At 32.5% G+C, this 16,602-nt stretch overlaps 1 protein-coding gene across 2 annotated transcripts; it reads left to right on the top strand.

The window, feature by feature from the left end:
- The first annotated feature begins 8,552 nt into the window (after positions 1 to 8,552).
- On the top strand, positions 8,553 to 16,251 carry LOC146941975 (mechanosensitive ion channel protein 3, chloroplastic-like). Of its 2 annotated transcripts, none has more exons than XM_085755909.1 (14): positions 8,553 to 8,751; positions 8,871 to 9,056; positions 9,162 to 9,221; positions 9,386 to 9,546; positions 11,053 to 11,188; positions 11,302 to 11,399; positions 11,474 to 11,587; positions 12,167 to 12,227; positions 12,592 to 12,741; positions 12,966 to 13,076; positions 13,262 to 13,429; positions 13,536 to 13,649; positions 14,336 to 14,392; positions 15,166 to 16,251. In XM_085755909.1, exons 2-14 carry the CDS (start codon positions 8,940 to 8,942, stop codon positions 15,994 to 15,996), a joined length of 2,178 nt encoding a protein of 725 aa, XP_085612035.1. In that variant the 5' UTR covers positions 8,553 to 8,751; positions 8,871 to 8,939; the 3' UTR covers positions 15,997 to 16,251. The 2 variants fall into 2 exon arrangements, with proteins under 2 accessions (XP_085612035.1, XP_085612036.1); XM_085755910.1 differs by having other exon boundaries at positions 11,065 to 11,188.
- Positions 16,252 to 16,602: the final 351 nt, after the last annotated feature.

Consider the following 16,602-nt stretch of genomic DNA (forward strand, 5'->3'; position numbering starts at 1 on the left):
CAGTAAAGGCAAGGAAAAGAGGAAAGGTATTACTTTTGAACTACCCAAAATAACCTTAGCACTCAATTTGTATATGTGATTAATATAATACTGACTACCTGCAAGAACAGGTAACTAATACTGTGTTGACCTACACATGCAAGTTATAAGACCAACATAAAAAAAAAATTAGTAAAAGCATGTCGCGCACCATGCAAGACCCATAAGGGTCGCGTACCTTAAACGGCGCCCAAGGTGATATCTTAGTGATCTAAACGTTTTTATTACCACACTACCAAAAAAAAAAAAAACGTTTTTATTACCGCTTCGGACCCTCTTTAGTCTCCCCTAACAAAACTCTCATCAATCAAACTGACGCTTAAGTTGTTGAATTGTGGTGTTGTATGTTTTTAGATCTTCTATCAGCCACCATGGCACTAGCAAGTTTTATTCTTGACCATACATTTTCTACCATGAAGTAGAAGCAGTCTACTACGTTAGTAAACTTATAAGACAAAGATGGCATTTATTCATGTGGATGTTTATGAAATATAGAAAGTAAGCACGTGATTTGTGTGCTTGATATTGGATGTGAAAATTTAATAAAAGATCCGGTAGGGGGCCCACTTCTCCCATCAGACCACACACATATATTTCATGAGAGATTATTACGCAAGTTAAAAATAAAAAATCATTTTAACTAATAGGCAAGGATGTAAGAATCAAATCGATTCTAAGACAAACTTGAAAACTTTAATCCAAACCAATTGATTTGATTTTTTTTTTCTCTCTATGTTCGAATCCAAATTCAACCAAATCAATCAAATTTGACCTCTATCAATTTAGCTATCAGTTTCATGTCATTTAAAATTGGTCACTCACAACTCAAACCAAACAACTACTATATGTTACTGTTTTTTCTTTTATTTGACATTTATTAGTAGTATTATCTTAAAAAATATGTCGTGTTTATGTAATTTTTAATCATTATATACTATTAATTTTTATTTTACCTTATTTACATGTTTTCATAGTATAAAATATTTACCGTGTTTGATTAAAAGTTAAGTTGATAGAGACAATGCATAATATATTTAGGGTCTTGTTAAGAAACTAAATGTAGAAACTTAATCTTGGAAATTGTGCATTCAAAACCTTAAAAACTTCAAAATTTATATTTTCAATGCAATATTTATTTTTATATTCTATTTTAATATCCTTATCTTGTGCCCTGAGGGCACAAGTTAACATTTTCCATATATATAAAGTCTGGTAGTGGCGAGCCATAAATTTTATAGAGCCTATAGGCAAAAAAATTATCGCAAATTCATATGTGACATAATATATAAATAGTCATAAATCGAAATAAAAGAGGTTCGTCATTTTTTCAACAAAAGTACAATTTGAAATAAGAGAGATGAAATATAACCTACCAATAGCGTGCTAAATAAAATTATGAGGTAAACGCCCTTTTTCGCGACCTCTTTCAAATCATTAAAAAATTTGGAAGAAATACTTGTTCTAAAATTATGAATACTCTCAATAACAAAATTGAAGCCTCAATGTTTCCAGAGGTAAACATGTTTTATAGAGGTATACTTGTTCTAAAGGCATAAGAATAAAAAATTGTCAATGCTGTACAACTTAGCAGTTGCTATAAAATAAAACTTATACTACAAAGTTAGCTTTCAAGTTCAATGCCTCGTACTACAAAATCTTGATCAAATTATCACCCAAGTCAGAAAGTGTAAACACGTATATATTTAAACAATTTTGCTTATCAAATAGTGCATGTCAACATAGATCCTTAGTTCTAGAAAAACTGAACACACGCTGCTCATAGGTAATACCTATAGAAAAACATAATAATGTAATCTCCAAGTTTCTTGAACTATGCATACTTCAAGAAGTTTACTTGATTAACAACTCTTACTACACTAATTATCCATTATTCTACACCCTCTCTAACATATATAGTGACATGTTTCCATTTGGAGAGATGACAGCAAAATATTATTTGTAAAAATCTGAAGAACTAAATTAGAACAGTGATGTGTGTTTATTCTTGATTAAAGGAGATCAAAATTAGGCTTGCAGAGTATCAATTCAACATAAAAGATACTAGTTTATTAGAAAGAAAGAAAAAAACAAGCAAAGCATGTACTGTACATAACATATAATATATAGAGTTTAATTCTTATTCATTATTTAACACTTGACAGTATATTCTACATAACATATAAATTATAATACCATAGCCAAAACATTATTAGAAAGGAAAATGTGGTAGATAAATCTAATTCTTCTTGTAATCCTTTTTTGGACAAACAAATAGAGGTTTCTGAAATCAACCATTCTCTTTGGACAAACAAATATAAGAATCGACAATTCTGAATTAGGGTTTGGGAAATCAAAATTTGGGATAATCAACAAATATAAATTGCGGTTTGGAATTTAAATAATCAACTCATTCACCCATTAACAAATAACAAGCATCAACAGCAAAATAGAACAGATGACAAAGAAAATAACATAGAAGTAGAACAAACCTGGAGGAGAGTGGAGAGGAGAAGGAATGAAAATGGAGGCAGACTGAAAGTTGAGAGAGAGGCGCAAGTTGAGAAAGGAAGAGGCAAATGAAAGTGAAACAGAGACTAACATCGTGTTTGGTATCAGAGAAATAGGGGAGAGATAGATTGCCAAGAGAGAAATTGGAGAGAGAGACCCAACTTCTCTTGTTTGGTATGCCAGGAAATAGAGAAGAGAGATAGAATTATGGTGGGACCCACCACTTTTGCTTTTCTTCTCTAAGGTGCGAAGAAATCTGAAAAATGCTAAGAAAAAAGCTCAATTTCCACTAATACCCTCAGACCCACTTCTCAGTTTTGTAAAAAATTTGTTCTCTACCGAATTCTGTTCTTGGTAGTTCATATGTTAATTTAGCTTTTAATAAGTTCATTTTTTTTAAATAAAATAATTTACCTAATGCAGTTTGAATAATTTAATTAATTTGACTATATTTTAAATTACCAAATCAAATAATTACTTGAAATTGATGGGTTTAAACTATATATATAAAAAAAAATGTGAGCTTGATGGGTTTATAATAAAAGGGTATTTTAGTGCTTTCAATAATCATCAACACTTCTCTCTTTTCTATCTCTCTTCTCTTTCTCTTAAACCAAACAATACCTCAAATCTACTCTATTTCTCTTATCTTTCTCTCTTACTATACTCTCTCTCCCTTATTTCTCTCCTCTCTATTTCTTCTCAGAACCAAACACACCCTAACGGTTTGTTTAGTTGAGTAGAGATTGTGAAGAGAGAGGTTGGGAAGAGAGAAATTGAAGAGAAAAGGGTAACCTATTGTGTTTGGAATGAGAAGAAGTAGGGGAGAGAGAGAGAAATAATATGTGGGTCCCATCAAAAGATTCTTTCTCTCCACTTATGCGAAGAAATGCATAAGAATAGTAAAGAAATGCAGAAGAAGAGTAAGGGTCTGTTTGTTTTGGCTTTTCAGCAACAAGAAGCACATCTACAAACCTCAAAAGTGGAAATTGAGTTTTCAATGTTGTTTGGTTTGGTTTTTCACAATTGCTTCTATCCTCCAAAAGCAATTCTCCTTAAAGCTGCAATTCCTAGCTTTTGGCTTTCCTAGAATCAATTCTACATTAAATTTAATATTTTAATTATTACAAACTATTATTTTCCTTTATTGCCCTTTATCAATTCTCCTTCTTTTTGCTTTGTAATTAATTTGATGAACCAAATTTAATCAGAAAACCTAACCAACCAAATCAGCCCCCGAAAAATGTTTATGGTCATGAGTTACCAAATTTTGGATTTTTCTTTATGATGTCCCCATTCAAATTTACTGTATTTTTTCTTTTACCTTTCTTTTACGCTATATTTTGTCATTTTTTACAACTAATTCTAGTATTATTTAACTTACATATATTTTATCAAAAAATATAAAATATATGAACAAATATTTTGTAATATTGTTGTACTTAAATAATATATCTACATTTAATATTGATCTATATATTCATTTAACTATGCACATTTACTTGAATTTAGCTATGTCTATTTTAGTAATTATACATTCAAAAGCAATTTTGATAAAAACTATCCAAACAACATTCATTTTGTTTAATCAATTCTGTATTATTGTATCTAAACATAAATCAATTCTATCAGAATCAATTCTATCGGAATCAATTCTGTCAGAATCAATTATATCCAAAGCTGAACCAAACACACACTAAGTATATCATGCTTTTACAATTTACTCTTTATAGGAAAATGTGCAACTCAAAACATTTCATTTTTTATGTGTAAAATAAGTCAATAGTAGGGGTATTTTGATACTTTTAATAATAATCAACACTTCTTGTAACACCCCGTTTTCCCAACGTAAAAATTTCTTAAATAAAATCAGAGTTTTTCATCATAAAACGGAATGTCACGTTTCTTAAAAAACGTAAATGGAATAATAATTTATCCTTCAAAAATATAACAACATAATCTTTAAAACTTCGCAGCGGAATAGTTTGACAACTTAAATAATCTTTGGCACAAGGACCTCAATATAAAATTTCATGAAACTTAGTTCAACATCAATTCTTGAAAGATTCATAAAGTAACACGTAAGGAACAGAAAGTAAAGACATAATTACATCCCGTTACGTATCAGAGCACCTAAGACACACTTGTGAGGAGTCCACTCACGACCGCAACTAATCCTGGTTACCTGCAAGTTACCCATACGAAGAGCAACATTTCCAAGCAGAGGGGTGAAATTTCTCAAACAATAATATTAAGCATATAAATCATATAAAGTACATTCAACAACTTAAACATCTTATAATTCATTAATCATATCTAATAACTTAAACTTCCTTAACTAGTGTCATTATCCTTCCTACATTAGTCATATACTTCATCAATTAATCTCAATTATTATTCATAAAATATCTTATCTTAAATCATGATCATAAGCATCAATATCTAACACCAAATATAATCGTAAGCATCATCATATAATTCACATAAGTATCATTATCAAAACATAGCATTTATCGAAAGCAACTTCATAATCAAGTTCATAATCAACTTCATAAACAAACATCATCATTAAATCATAATCATCAAATCACAATCAAACTTCATAATCAAACCTCACTTAACTCGACAATGCGACTCAACTCGACTATGTAACTCTTAACATCTCAAATCATCTTAGCATCTTGACAACTTAACAACTCGACAACTTCACATCTTAAATCATCTTAAAACTTCTTGATATGCAAATGCATGTGGTACCATTCAACAACATAAATGAGCGTAATTAGACTCTTCAACATGTGAGCATAAAGCTGCCGGGCTTAAAGCCCCCAACGTAGTTTGAGCACAAAGGCTGCCGGGCCTAAAGCCCCCAACTTTAATGAGCACAAGGCTGCCGGGCCTAAAGCCCCCAACTTTAATGAGCACAAGGCTGCCGGGCCTAAAGCCCCCAACTTTAATAAGCACAAGGCTGCCGGGCCTAAAGCCCCTAACTTTAATGAGTATGCAATGGACTCAACTTCCTACAACTTAGACAACTTCATGAACATCTATGACATCCTAACATCTTGATATCTTGACAACATAACATCTTAATTACTTGATGACTTCATAACGACTTGACGACTTAACAACTCTTATCATCTTAACATCTTAACATCTTGACAACATATGGATCACATAAATAATTCATGTCATATCATAATATAACAATATCAAATGATAATAAACAACATCTTAAAACATCATATTCATCAATCATAAACAAGTTCATATAACATCGTATTTAAACATCAACAATAATTCACTATGTATCTTTGTAAAAACATAATAAATTATCCACAACATATTTTCATGTTTTCGCCTAAGACCAATTCTGTACCGATCAATACCAGTTTTCATTTTAAATCCATAAAAATTCACTGTGACCTACGTGCAGTAATTTGACCATAACTCAAGTTCTATAAATCCTATTGACGTGAGACCAACGGCATTAGAAAGCTAACATCCATACCTACAACTTTCGTGGTTACACCTAAACCCAGTTCGGAACTTAAACTTGTCAAACTGAGACAATAAAAACGCGTTTTGTACATTGACAGCAAAATCGCAGTTCAGCTGCGATGCGATTTCGCTTTGGGGAAATCTTTTCCACTTCGTATTCGATCCAATACTCTGCAAACTTGACCCTAATCATTACCATATGATTACCCTATCATTAGAACACTAATTATTCATCAACTTACTGTATGCAAATTCAAAGGGTTCTCAAATCTATTAACAACCTATTACAATTATTAAACCCTAATTCTTAAACTCACCAACATCTCATCCAATTCCATGGTTCTAACCTCAAAACTACATCCAATAATCATCATATGAGTTATCTAAGGACTGTATACAATTTCTACATCAATTCAACAAGTTTTCATCATCTAATCATCAAATCTCTCTCAAAACCCTAATTCTCAAATTCTCACAAACTTTCCCCAACTTGTTAGATGCAATCTAATGATTTAACAACTTAATATTAATGCAAGATAGTCTCACCCTCACCTTAGATTAATTCCTGAATCAGCGGCAGCGTTCTTCTTTCCTAAGGTCTTCTCCTCTTCTCTTGACTTTTCTCTCCTCTTCTCTTCTTTCTTGTTCTCCTCTTTTCCAAAAAGCGGTTTCCGGTAAACTCTTTCTAACCTAAGCTTCTCTATTTATAATACTAAACGCTCATCCTAAATCTATTTTGGCCCAACAACTTATTCTTCTTTCTATTCTAACCCCCTTCTTATTTCTCTTACACCTCAAAACTACTCTATTCCTCATAATCTTATTTATTTCTAAATTAAATATATCTCTCCCCCACTTAATAATAATAATACACCAATAACAAATATATCTCTAACAAATAACAAATATATTTCTACACCAAATAACAAATATATCTATAACAAATAACAAATATATTTCTACACCAAATAACAATTATATTATGCTAGTAAATACCAACATATAACATAACAAAATATCACATAAATCATGTAAATCATACCAATCATATAAATATATTCTAAAACTAATTAAAATAATTAAATAAAAAGGAGGGCGTTACACTTCTCTCTTATATTTCTTTCATATCTCTTTTATACCAAACAATACATTAAATATACTCTATTTCTCCCTTATTTCTCACCTTTTTCTCTCTTTTCAAACTCTCTCTTACCTATTTCTCTCTTCACAACTTCTCTCGTGAACCAAACACACCCTAAGAGAGGGAGGTTAGAGAAAGAGAAGACTTCTCAATTCTGTATGCGCCTGAAAAATAGAAACAATTATGTAATTTTTTTTAAAGTAGGGAAATGGCTATTGGGTTGGGCTTGCTACAAAGAAAGTAGAAGTTGAGCCCGGGCTAGCACCCAGACTAGCTGTGGGGTGGCTCCGCCCCTGAGATCTGAGGTTCAAACTCCGACCACCACCACAAAAGTTAAGTTTTTTTTTTTTTTTACCAAGAAAAGTTAAGTCTTTTTTAGATTTTTTCAAACAAGTTTCTTAAATTTATAAAAATGTCAAATCAATTAAATCAAACCAAACTAACTTATTTTTTATAGGTTTGGTTTGGTTTGGATTTCGCGAAAAAAGATTATAAAAATGTATCTTTATCTTTTGTAAAAAAAAGAAAGTAAACACCACATCTTAACATAAAACATACATTAAATTTATGAATCACTTCATATATATTTTGTTCAAATTTCACATTTTAAAACAATATGCAATTTTGAGCTCACACTTGCCACAAAATAATACTTTAACACAATTTTACATGACAAATATTAAATAGTTTTACACCATTTAAGCTTGTATTATAATTTTTTTAAAATGGCAATGATAAACTAAATTGTTATTAAACATTAAGGCACCATTTAGAAAGGCATTTAATTTAGTTTAGGGTGAAGATCTCTTGTTATTTCACAATTTTTTAACTATCAAATTCAACCTCTTACAAAAATAAAATTTAAATTAATTAATGATATTTTTATATTAAAGATAAATTAGTCTTTCTCAAATTGGTCCCCAACATTTGTACACTAGAGATAAACTAGTTTTTCAATTGCTATCAATCCAGGATTATTTTTTCTTGATTTTTATCAATTAATTTTTTTCCTGTATTTGAGATTCGAACTCAAATTTTTCATATATTATACGATTGAGTTAAGTTCACGGAGACTAATTAATAACTAAATTGGATTGCAGTAAAAAAATAAAATTGTGAGAGGCCGGCCATATAGCTGTTGAACTTTAGGCAGACACGCAAGCCGCGTACGTCGTCTACTCTTTTTTATCATTACTACACATGGGATGGGATTGGATTAGGATTTATGGGAGCCATATTTCCAGGCGCCACATAAATGAATAAATCTAACGATAAATATCTAATCTAATTCCCTTTTTCGAAGTTCCAACCAAATATTTTAATTTTAATTATGTAAAACAGTGCGTTTTGACAAGACAACAACAACGTACAAGTAACAAATTAACCCCTCCCTTGACTTGGATGAGGAGGAGGAACAAAGATAAACTTAGCCAAATCATACCTTCTTTGCCTTTTCTTCCTCCAAGGGTAAATTCGTAATGTTAGTTTTCATGAACAACCTCTATTAATTTCTTCCAAGCCAAAATCATCATATCTTCCAGAAGTATTGAAATACAATTCAGGTACCTTAGATCTCATTTTTCTGTTAATTATTTCGCTTGTTGAAATTTTGACAACTTACTTCGCCAAAACTTTTAGGGTTTTGTTTAATTTTCCTTTTTTTTTTTCCTTTCTCTTGCAGGTTATAATTTTTGTAACCCCGTTAAGAAACCGTGGCATTGAGTTGAAAAGGTGAAGTGATTGGAATTGCATGAACTTGTGCTTCAAGTCTTCAATTTCAACAATGGCGTACCCAGGTTCTATGCAATTTTCTCGTGACGTTAGGCTCAAAACTAGTAATAATGGACCCCGTAGTTTTCAGCATCATGTATGTCTTTATTTTTATTTCAATTTTTAGCCACTTTTTTTGTTTTGTATACTTTTAATTTTTTAAATTCAGAACGTTGAGTTTGGTTTCTGTTTCATTTGACAGAATCCGGCGCGGGTTGGACGATTACATTTAGTCACCACGAATCTTTTACCGCGCACTTTGGTATGTTTTTTTGTCTATATTTATAATCTATGCATTTTTTATGCTAATTAGGTTTGAAAGCGTTTAGGTTATTGGCTGGAGTTGGGTCTTGAGCACTATACCTAACTGTTACTTTACTCTCTGCAAAACTGACTCATTGAAAAACACTATTTTGGAACTAACAGAAGCAAGATTCTTTGTCACACCATCTTTTACGTGGAGTACACGCCCCAACAAGGCATGCGCCATCTAGGTGCAGTGTTTTTGTATGTCGCTCTGCCATCCTACCGGGTGGTGGAGGGAGTGGGACTGCACTCATGAAATCTGCTAGTGTTCTTTTAACAAGGTCGGCCTCTCACTTTTTCCTGTTAATTCGGAAAAGTTTCCACAATTTAGTGTGTATGTTTATATATATTGTTTAGTAATTCTTGTATTTTTTTATCTTTTCACTATGAAATTGTGTTTGCTAGGACGTGTGCATTTGATTTTTTTGTAACAAAATTTTAGTTTGCCGTCTTTCTCATAATATTACATTTATATACTAATGCTTATGCCATTGATAGTATTTTCTATATGTCTTCTGAATTCATGTTAGTGGTTTACTGTAATCAGCCTGTGCTTATTGTCTGGAAGTATACAAATATTTATTATAGCATAGTAGACCAGTGAGATTTTCTTTGATATATTTCTCAATTCAGTTGGACTCATCTTTAAACCACCAGAGGTCGTCTAGTGTCAAACTAACAACAGTAGCATGATTGTTTCCCCCCTCCTACCCCCATCTGATTTTTGGCATAAATTTAGTAGCTTGTTGACATATATTTTGGAGTAACTTAGATCTGCTGCACCATATGTTTCTTTGACTTTTATGATGTGACATAATTTAAGTTTGCAGTCTTTTTCATAATGTAACTCATGTACTATACCGCTTATGCCATTAAAAGTTTTTGTATGTCTTCTGAATTCGTGATAATGGTTTTACTATAATCAGCTTGCAGTTGTGGTTTGGAAGTATAGAAATATTTATTATAGTGTTGTGGAGCAATGAGAGAAGCGAGCTAATTATTAGGACCCTTAAGAGACCAGGACATCACATCTCCACCCAAGAGACCTCGACGCCACATATCAATGTGGGATATTGATGTTTGAGGGAAGGGATTGTTGTAATTTAAGTGTGAGTTGTTGGTTCCACGTCGGATAATAATTGGCTAACTGATATATATATATATATATATATATATATATATATATATATATATATATATATATATATATATATAGACACACACACACACACACACACACACACACACACACACTAAGTGCCTTAAGGTTTTAGGTGAAGATGTGGTTTAATGATTCTGGTCATTACCCATTAGCTCGTTGTTGCTCTCGTTCACCCCAAGACTCCCCACGTTTGGTATTTCAATGATATTTTCTTTGGCATGGTATCCTTCTCGATTTAAATTTACTCATCTTTAAACCACCTGCTACTTACTAGTCATTCGTGTAGTGTCAAACCAAGTTGTATGGTTACTCTCAGCGTACCCCCATCCAACTTTTGGTATCTATTTATTGGCAGGTTGACATATATTCTGGAGCAACTTAAATCCATGCATTTGTTTCCTTTTTCTCTTAGGAGTGAATATAGATTGGCATTGACTAGAGCCACTAAGATTATGTTAAACAGCATATGAACTTGTAAAAGTAGTTTGCAAGATGATATTATGATACATTTAATTTGTATCTTTGTGTTACTGATATCAATTGTTAAGTTTGTATTGTTTCTTGTTGCATCTCTTCCTTTGTAACCTATTATTCAATGCATAATCTATGAAAAATTTATTTTTAGATATTTATGTAGGTCATATGATTCTTTATTGGGAAGCCCTATTTTGCTTCGATTGATTCCAGCCCTTGGTATTATTGCCTTTGCTGTTTATGGGATTGAGCCACTACTTCGTCTCAGCAGGATTCTATTTTTTCAAGTAATTACCAACTTCCCAACCTTTTTTATTTCTTTATTTCTTCTAAACCTTTTTTATTTTTTTTCATTTCTTCCAACAATTAGCACCTTTTCTGATTTGTGATACTTTTTCAGAGGACTGACAGCAGTTGGAAGAAAAGTAGTTCGCGATATGTCATGACATCTTATTTTCAGCCATTATTATTGTGGACTGGGGCAATGCTCATATGCAGGTTTGTTTTCAGATTTGTAAGTATACCCGTAAGTGCCTGACAGTGTTGACTGATCGTAGCATTATTTGTTTCAGGGCATTAGATCCAATAATCCTGCCATCTCAGACTAGTCAGGTCGTTAAGCAACGACTGCTTAATTTTGTGAGATCTTTGTCAACAGTAATTTCATTTGCTTACTGTTTATCAAGGTATTTATTTCTAGATGAATCATGACTAGCAGAATAGGATTTATTTTATATTTTATAAATGGTTTTCTGTATCAATTTCATTTACTACTATCTTAAACAACGAATCTAAGATATAGATATGCTCCCCTCAATGCAATGCTATAATCAGTTTGCATTTCTACTTGTTACTCCTTCTGTCCCTAGTCTTTGGTCTCTTATAGTTTGAGCACACATATAATGAAATAATTAATCTAGACAAGTAATGGGCCTTTTTACCCTAAAAGTAAGATTTCATTTATTACTTGCTTTTGGTTTTTGAAAGGGTACAAATGGAAAAACATATGTTTAGTTTTGTATGTTGTTTGTTTCTGAATACACTGTAAGTTTTGGAACAAAAGTAAAAAGCTTAAAAGACCACAGATTAAGGACGATGGGAATAGTAGTTACTACCAGTTACGGTTTTCTGCTTTGTATCAATCATGAAGAGATACTGCTTTATTCTTTTAAAAAAAAATTGCTGCTCTTTTTTAGTATTAAATGTGTATTGGGTCCTGATTACGTTTAAATTTTAATGTTATATGGTTTATTTCTTGTTTTCAGCTTAATTCAACAAGGTCAAAAATTCTTTCTGGAGGCAAATGAATCCAGTGATGCAAGAAATGTAGGTTTATGTTACATTTTCATTTACTTTGTCAGTTCTTGTCATTATCCACTTGACGTGTCCATAATGTTTCTCTGCCAAAGTACTGCTGAAATAGTTATTTTTGTTGTCTGAATACTTTTGACTTTCATATGAATACTTGAAATTATATATATAATATAACATCACTAGACTAGAAATTACGATTAGGATTATACTAGACATTTAGGAATAAGAATTTGATTGTTGAAATATTCACTTGTTTTTTCATGTATGAATTGAATGTTTATATCAAATCTCAGTTTTCTGTTTGAATCTTTCTATTAGGGACCCCAATATCGTTAACCTATTTATGGCATCTCATTTAAGAAAAAATGATTGACAGATGGGCCTTGATTTTGCTGGGAAAGCAATATACACTGCTGTTTGGGTTGCTGCTGTGTCATTATTCATGGAGTTGCTAGGTTTCTCCACACAGAAGTGGTTAACTGCTGGTGGTTTGGGCACAGTATTGCTCACTCTTGCCGGTCGAGAGGTACACCACTGTTTATTTTCTACTGTCTACTATGTAGTAGTATAGTTTGTTTTCCCCATATTCATTGTGTTTTGTGGATGATAGCCATAAATTTTGTAAGAAAAAGTCTTCTAGGTGTACAACCAGTAGCCATTATCAATTAAATGAACTTTGTTGGAAAACTAAATAAATTATTCAATACTTTTGTTATTGTCATTCTGAGTTCATTCTTACGATTAACGCAGATATTTACGAACTTCCTTTCAAGTATAATGATCCATACAACTCGGCCATTTATATTGAATGAGTGGATTCAAACAAAGATTGAGGGGTATGAGGTTTCTGGCACAGTTGAGGTTTGTATCTACCTTTAAATGAACTTTTACATATAAGGATTATAATGTTTGATCAGTAGTTATTTTTATTTATTAAATGGGTATTCCCCACAATCATTTGACATATAGAAGACCTATTACCATCAATGCATTTCCTTCTTTGCATTAATTCTGCAACGCTGTATTAAAATTTCATCTTTTTCTAGCATGTGGGCTGGTGGTCACCAACCATTATTAGAGGTGATGATCGTGAGGCAGTTCATATTCCTAATCACAAGTTCACTGTCAATGTTGTGAGAAATCTGACTCAGAAATCTCATTGGCGTATCAAGAGTTACATTTCTATCAGTCACTTGGATGTTAACAAAATTAATGTGAGCATTCTCATTTCTCATGCTTTAACAACCTGGTCAAACAATTCTGATGCTCATATTTTAATGTGAAAACTGGTGTAATCTCCATTCCATTTTCTTCATGCAGAATATTGTAGCTGATATGCGCAAGGTTTTGGCTAAAAATCCTCAAGTGGAGCAACAGAAATTGCACAGAAGGGTCTTTTTGGAAGACATTAATCCTGAAAACACAGCTCTAAAGGTAAGTGTCTGCTCTGTTCATTTTGTGTGTGTATGTTTTACATATATGACACTGTCTTTGGTTGGGTCTATTGCACGTAATGATAGGAATATAGTATATGTAGACCGTAAAATTCAAGCAGATTTAGTCAAATGAGAGAATGCTTTGGGTTGTTATCTATGATAGGTTAGTGCGACTAAGGCATAAGGGGAAACCTTACCACAGTTAACATAGTAATAAAACCTATGTTGCATGAATGTTGATGGTAAAGAACCTTTTAAAAAAATAAGTTTAATGTTTTAATGGGCGGCTGCACAACATTAGATAGGATTAGAAATGGATGCATTATTAGAAAAAAAAGTTTTGGTGGCACTTTTTTGGGAAAAAGATGGCGTAATCTCTCTTTATGTGATTTGGTCAAGTGTGGATAAGACTTGTAAAAAGTGCAATGAGGAGAGTATATCGAATAGAGGGCTGTCTAATAGTTAGGTATAGAGAGACCTAGAAAACTAGAGGCCAAACCATTGACAAGACTAGATTGGTTTGTCTCTTGACACAATTTATGAGAAGACATTGTTGTTTGATGTCTTTGATCCATGGAGTCTACTTAGCTCAGCCTAGTAGGAAATATCTTTATTGTTGTTGTTGTTGTTTCACTTGTTGTTTATCAATTTACCATATCTTACTAACGATCCTTTGGATTGCAGATATTGATATCATGCTTTGTGAAAACTTCACATTTTGAGGAGTACCTTTGTGTTAAGGTAAAGTACTACATACCCGAGGCAATTGCAGTTTCTTATGGTGTAATACAATTATATTTTATGTTGACAAATTTTGTGATAATCACTTAGATCCTGATTTTTTGTATATGCCGGCAAATTATTAATTATCAGTGAATCATTTCATTCTTATTTGCAACTGATATCTATACTGATTTTGTAATTTGCTGTACTTGACTTCTGTTTTTGGGATTTTGTGAAATTGGTTGTTTTTACATGATGCTTATTTTGTGAATATTCGGACCTGTGAATATTGAGTTACTTATGATTTCATCGTTTGAATCAAAATGCATATGATGTTGGTTTAAATAGTACAGGTCCTAATCTAAGAAGGAAACAAATAAGAATCACTATAATAGGAGGGATTGTCTATACGAGATGCTATGATTTTAGTGATGACATAATCTGCAGCTGTCCTACATATAATAATACAGTAGTTACGATACAACCAGTCAGTAAATGACTGATTCTCAGCCACGACCACGGTTTGGTATCTTTGCCTTTTACAAATGTAAAAAACCAAATTCTTATTTTAATTTCTATCATATCATTTATGTGCCATCTTGACTTCTTGGAACTTTCATGCTCCCTTGCAGGGGTGAGAAAAGAGTTTTACTTAATTATGAAGTCATAAATTTAGCGTTATTGGGTTTCTTCATTTAAGATCATTATTATTTTAATATAAGTCGTATGATTCTGTTTTTCCTACTAAATATAAGTGGTCTAATTAAGGTTATTCTCATTTAATGAAACAGGAGGCAATCCTTTTGGATCTTCTCAGAGTTGTCAGTCATCATCAAGCCCGGTTAGCCACTCCCATCCGGACAGTTCAGAAAATATACAGTGAGCCTGCCTCGGAAAATATACCCTTTGGGGATTCCATTTTCACTCGATCCAGAGCAGCAGTGAATCGCCCGTTCTTACTAATAGAACCACCGTATAAAGTTAATGGTGAAGATAAAGCTAAGCCGTCAACTCGTTCAACTCGTGGCAATGAGGAAAAAGATGCCAAGGTTGATGAACCTGTGGCATCAGACTCCAAAAGTGATGAGAATTTTGCAGGAACATCAACTTCTCCATCTAGTGTAAACTCCAAGGATAAGTCCAAGTCAAAGTCTGATGCTCAAACCCAGAACATGGGTTCTGATAGTTCAGTGGAAAAGACCTCCAAAACAATGCAACCTAAAAAAGAAACTGCAGGAGATGTAGGAAAAGGAAGCACGATTCCTGTACCTAAAACCCCTGCACATAGTGTAGTTTCTGAAACTTTGCCTGTTATTACTAACCATGAGTCTAGCAGGGCAGACACTGCTTCTGCTACTTCTTCACAGTCAAAGCAAGATGAAGAGAAATCTTCGGTGCCATCATCAGCAGTTAAACCTCCCTTAGAAGAGAATATTCTTCTTGGGGTTGCACTTGAAGGCTCAAAAAGAACTCTTCCAATTGAGGAAGAAATGAATCCATCTCCTAACTCGGCTGAGTCACAAGAGTTTGCTGTCCAACGGAATGGGAATGGACCTCCTGCTAACAAAGATAAGAAGGATGGTCCAACCTCTTCATTTCCAAATGCTAAGCAAAATGACTAGATTGGTAGCAAATAAACAGAGTAAAAGTTGACATTTTAGTTTATGCCTTAGGTTGAAGTTCTTCAGAAAGTGATCCAGCTGTCTTTTTTAAGTTGGAATTATAAAGTGTATCTCTCTTACTGATTGCGCATATATGTACATAATTATCAATTCATGATTTGTTATATTATTGTATCTCATTGAGAGCCTGTTTCCTACTCCGAGAATCTGACATGAGTGTTGTTTTAAATTATAATAAAGAGAAGGAAATTACAAGATTGTAATCTGTAATATTGGCATCTCCTTTAGAGATGATTTGGAGCAATGCATTTGAATATTGTAACCAGCATGTGATTTAGTTTAATGCTCCGATAGGTAAAGAGGGGAAGGGAGGTAAAGAGGGGAAAGGGGAAATGATTGATTATTCTAGTTTTGTTTGTGAACTTTTGGCCCTTCAAGTTATTTTCGAGTTAATTAAGTCTCATTGTTTTAAAAACTCGATAAATATAGCCTTACTAGCAACTGCTTTCTATCTTAGTTTATGTTATCTTTTATTAAGATATTTTGGGTTAATATTTGAGATATGAAATAACATTTTAAGTTTAAAAGTTGAACAAAGTAAAATTT

This window comes from Medicago sativa, chromosome 3 (genome assembly GCF_051527215.1).
Source record: "Medicago sativa cultivar Bolivia chromosome 3, Bolivia_mono, whole genome shotgun sequence".
Lineage (NCBI taxonomy): Eukaryota > Viridiplantae > Streptophyta > Magnoliopsida > Fabales > Fabaceae > Medicago > Medicago sativa.

What these genes read in the sequence shown, in the direction of transcription:
- LOC146941975 (XM_085755909.1), top strand. Translation starts at nt 8,940, where the DNA reads ATGAACTTGTGCTTCAAGTCTTCAATTTCAACAATGGCGTACCCAGGT. An exon ending in GCTAGTGTTCTTTTAACAAG is followed by an intron (nt 9,547 to 11,052) that starts GTCGGCCTCTCA and finishes ATTTATTTTTAG; the next exon opens with ATATTTATGTAGGTCATATG. An exon ending in TCACTCTTGCCGGTCGAGAG is followed by an intron (nt 12,742 to 12,965) that starts GTACACCACTGT and finishes CGATTAACGCAG; the next exon opens with ATATTTACGAACTTCCTTTC.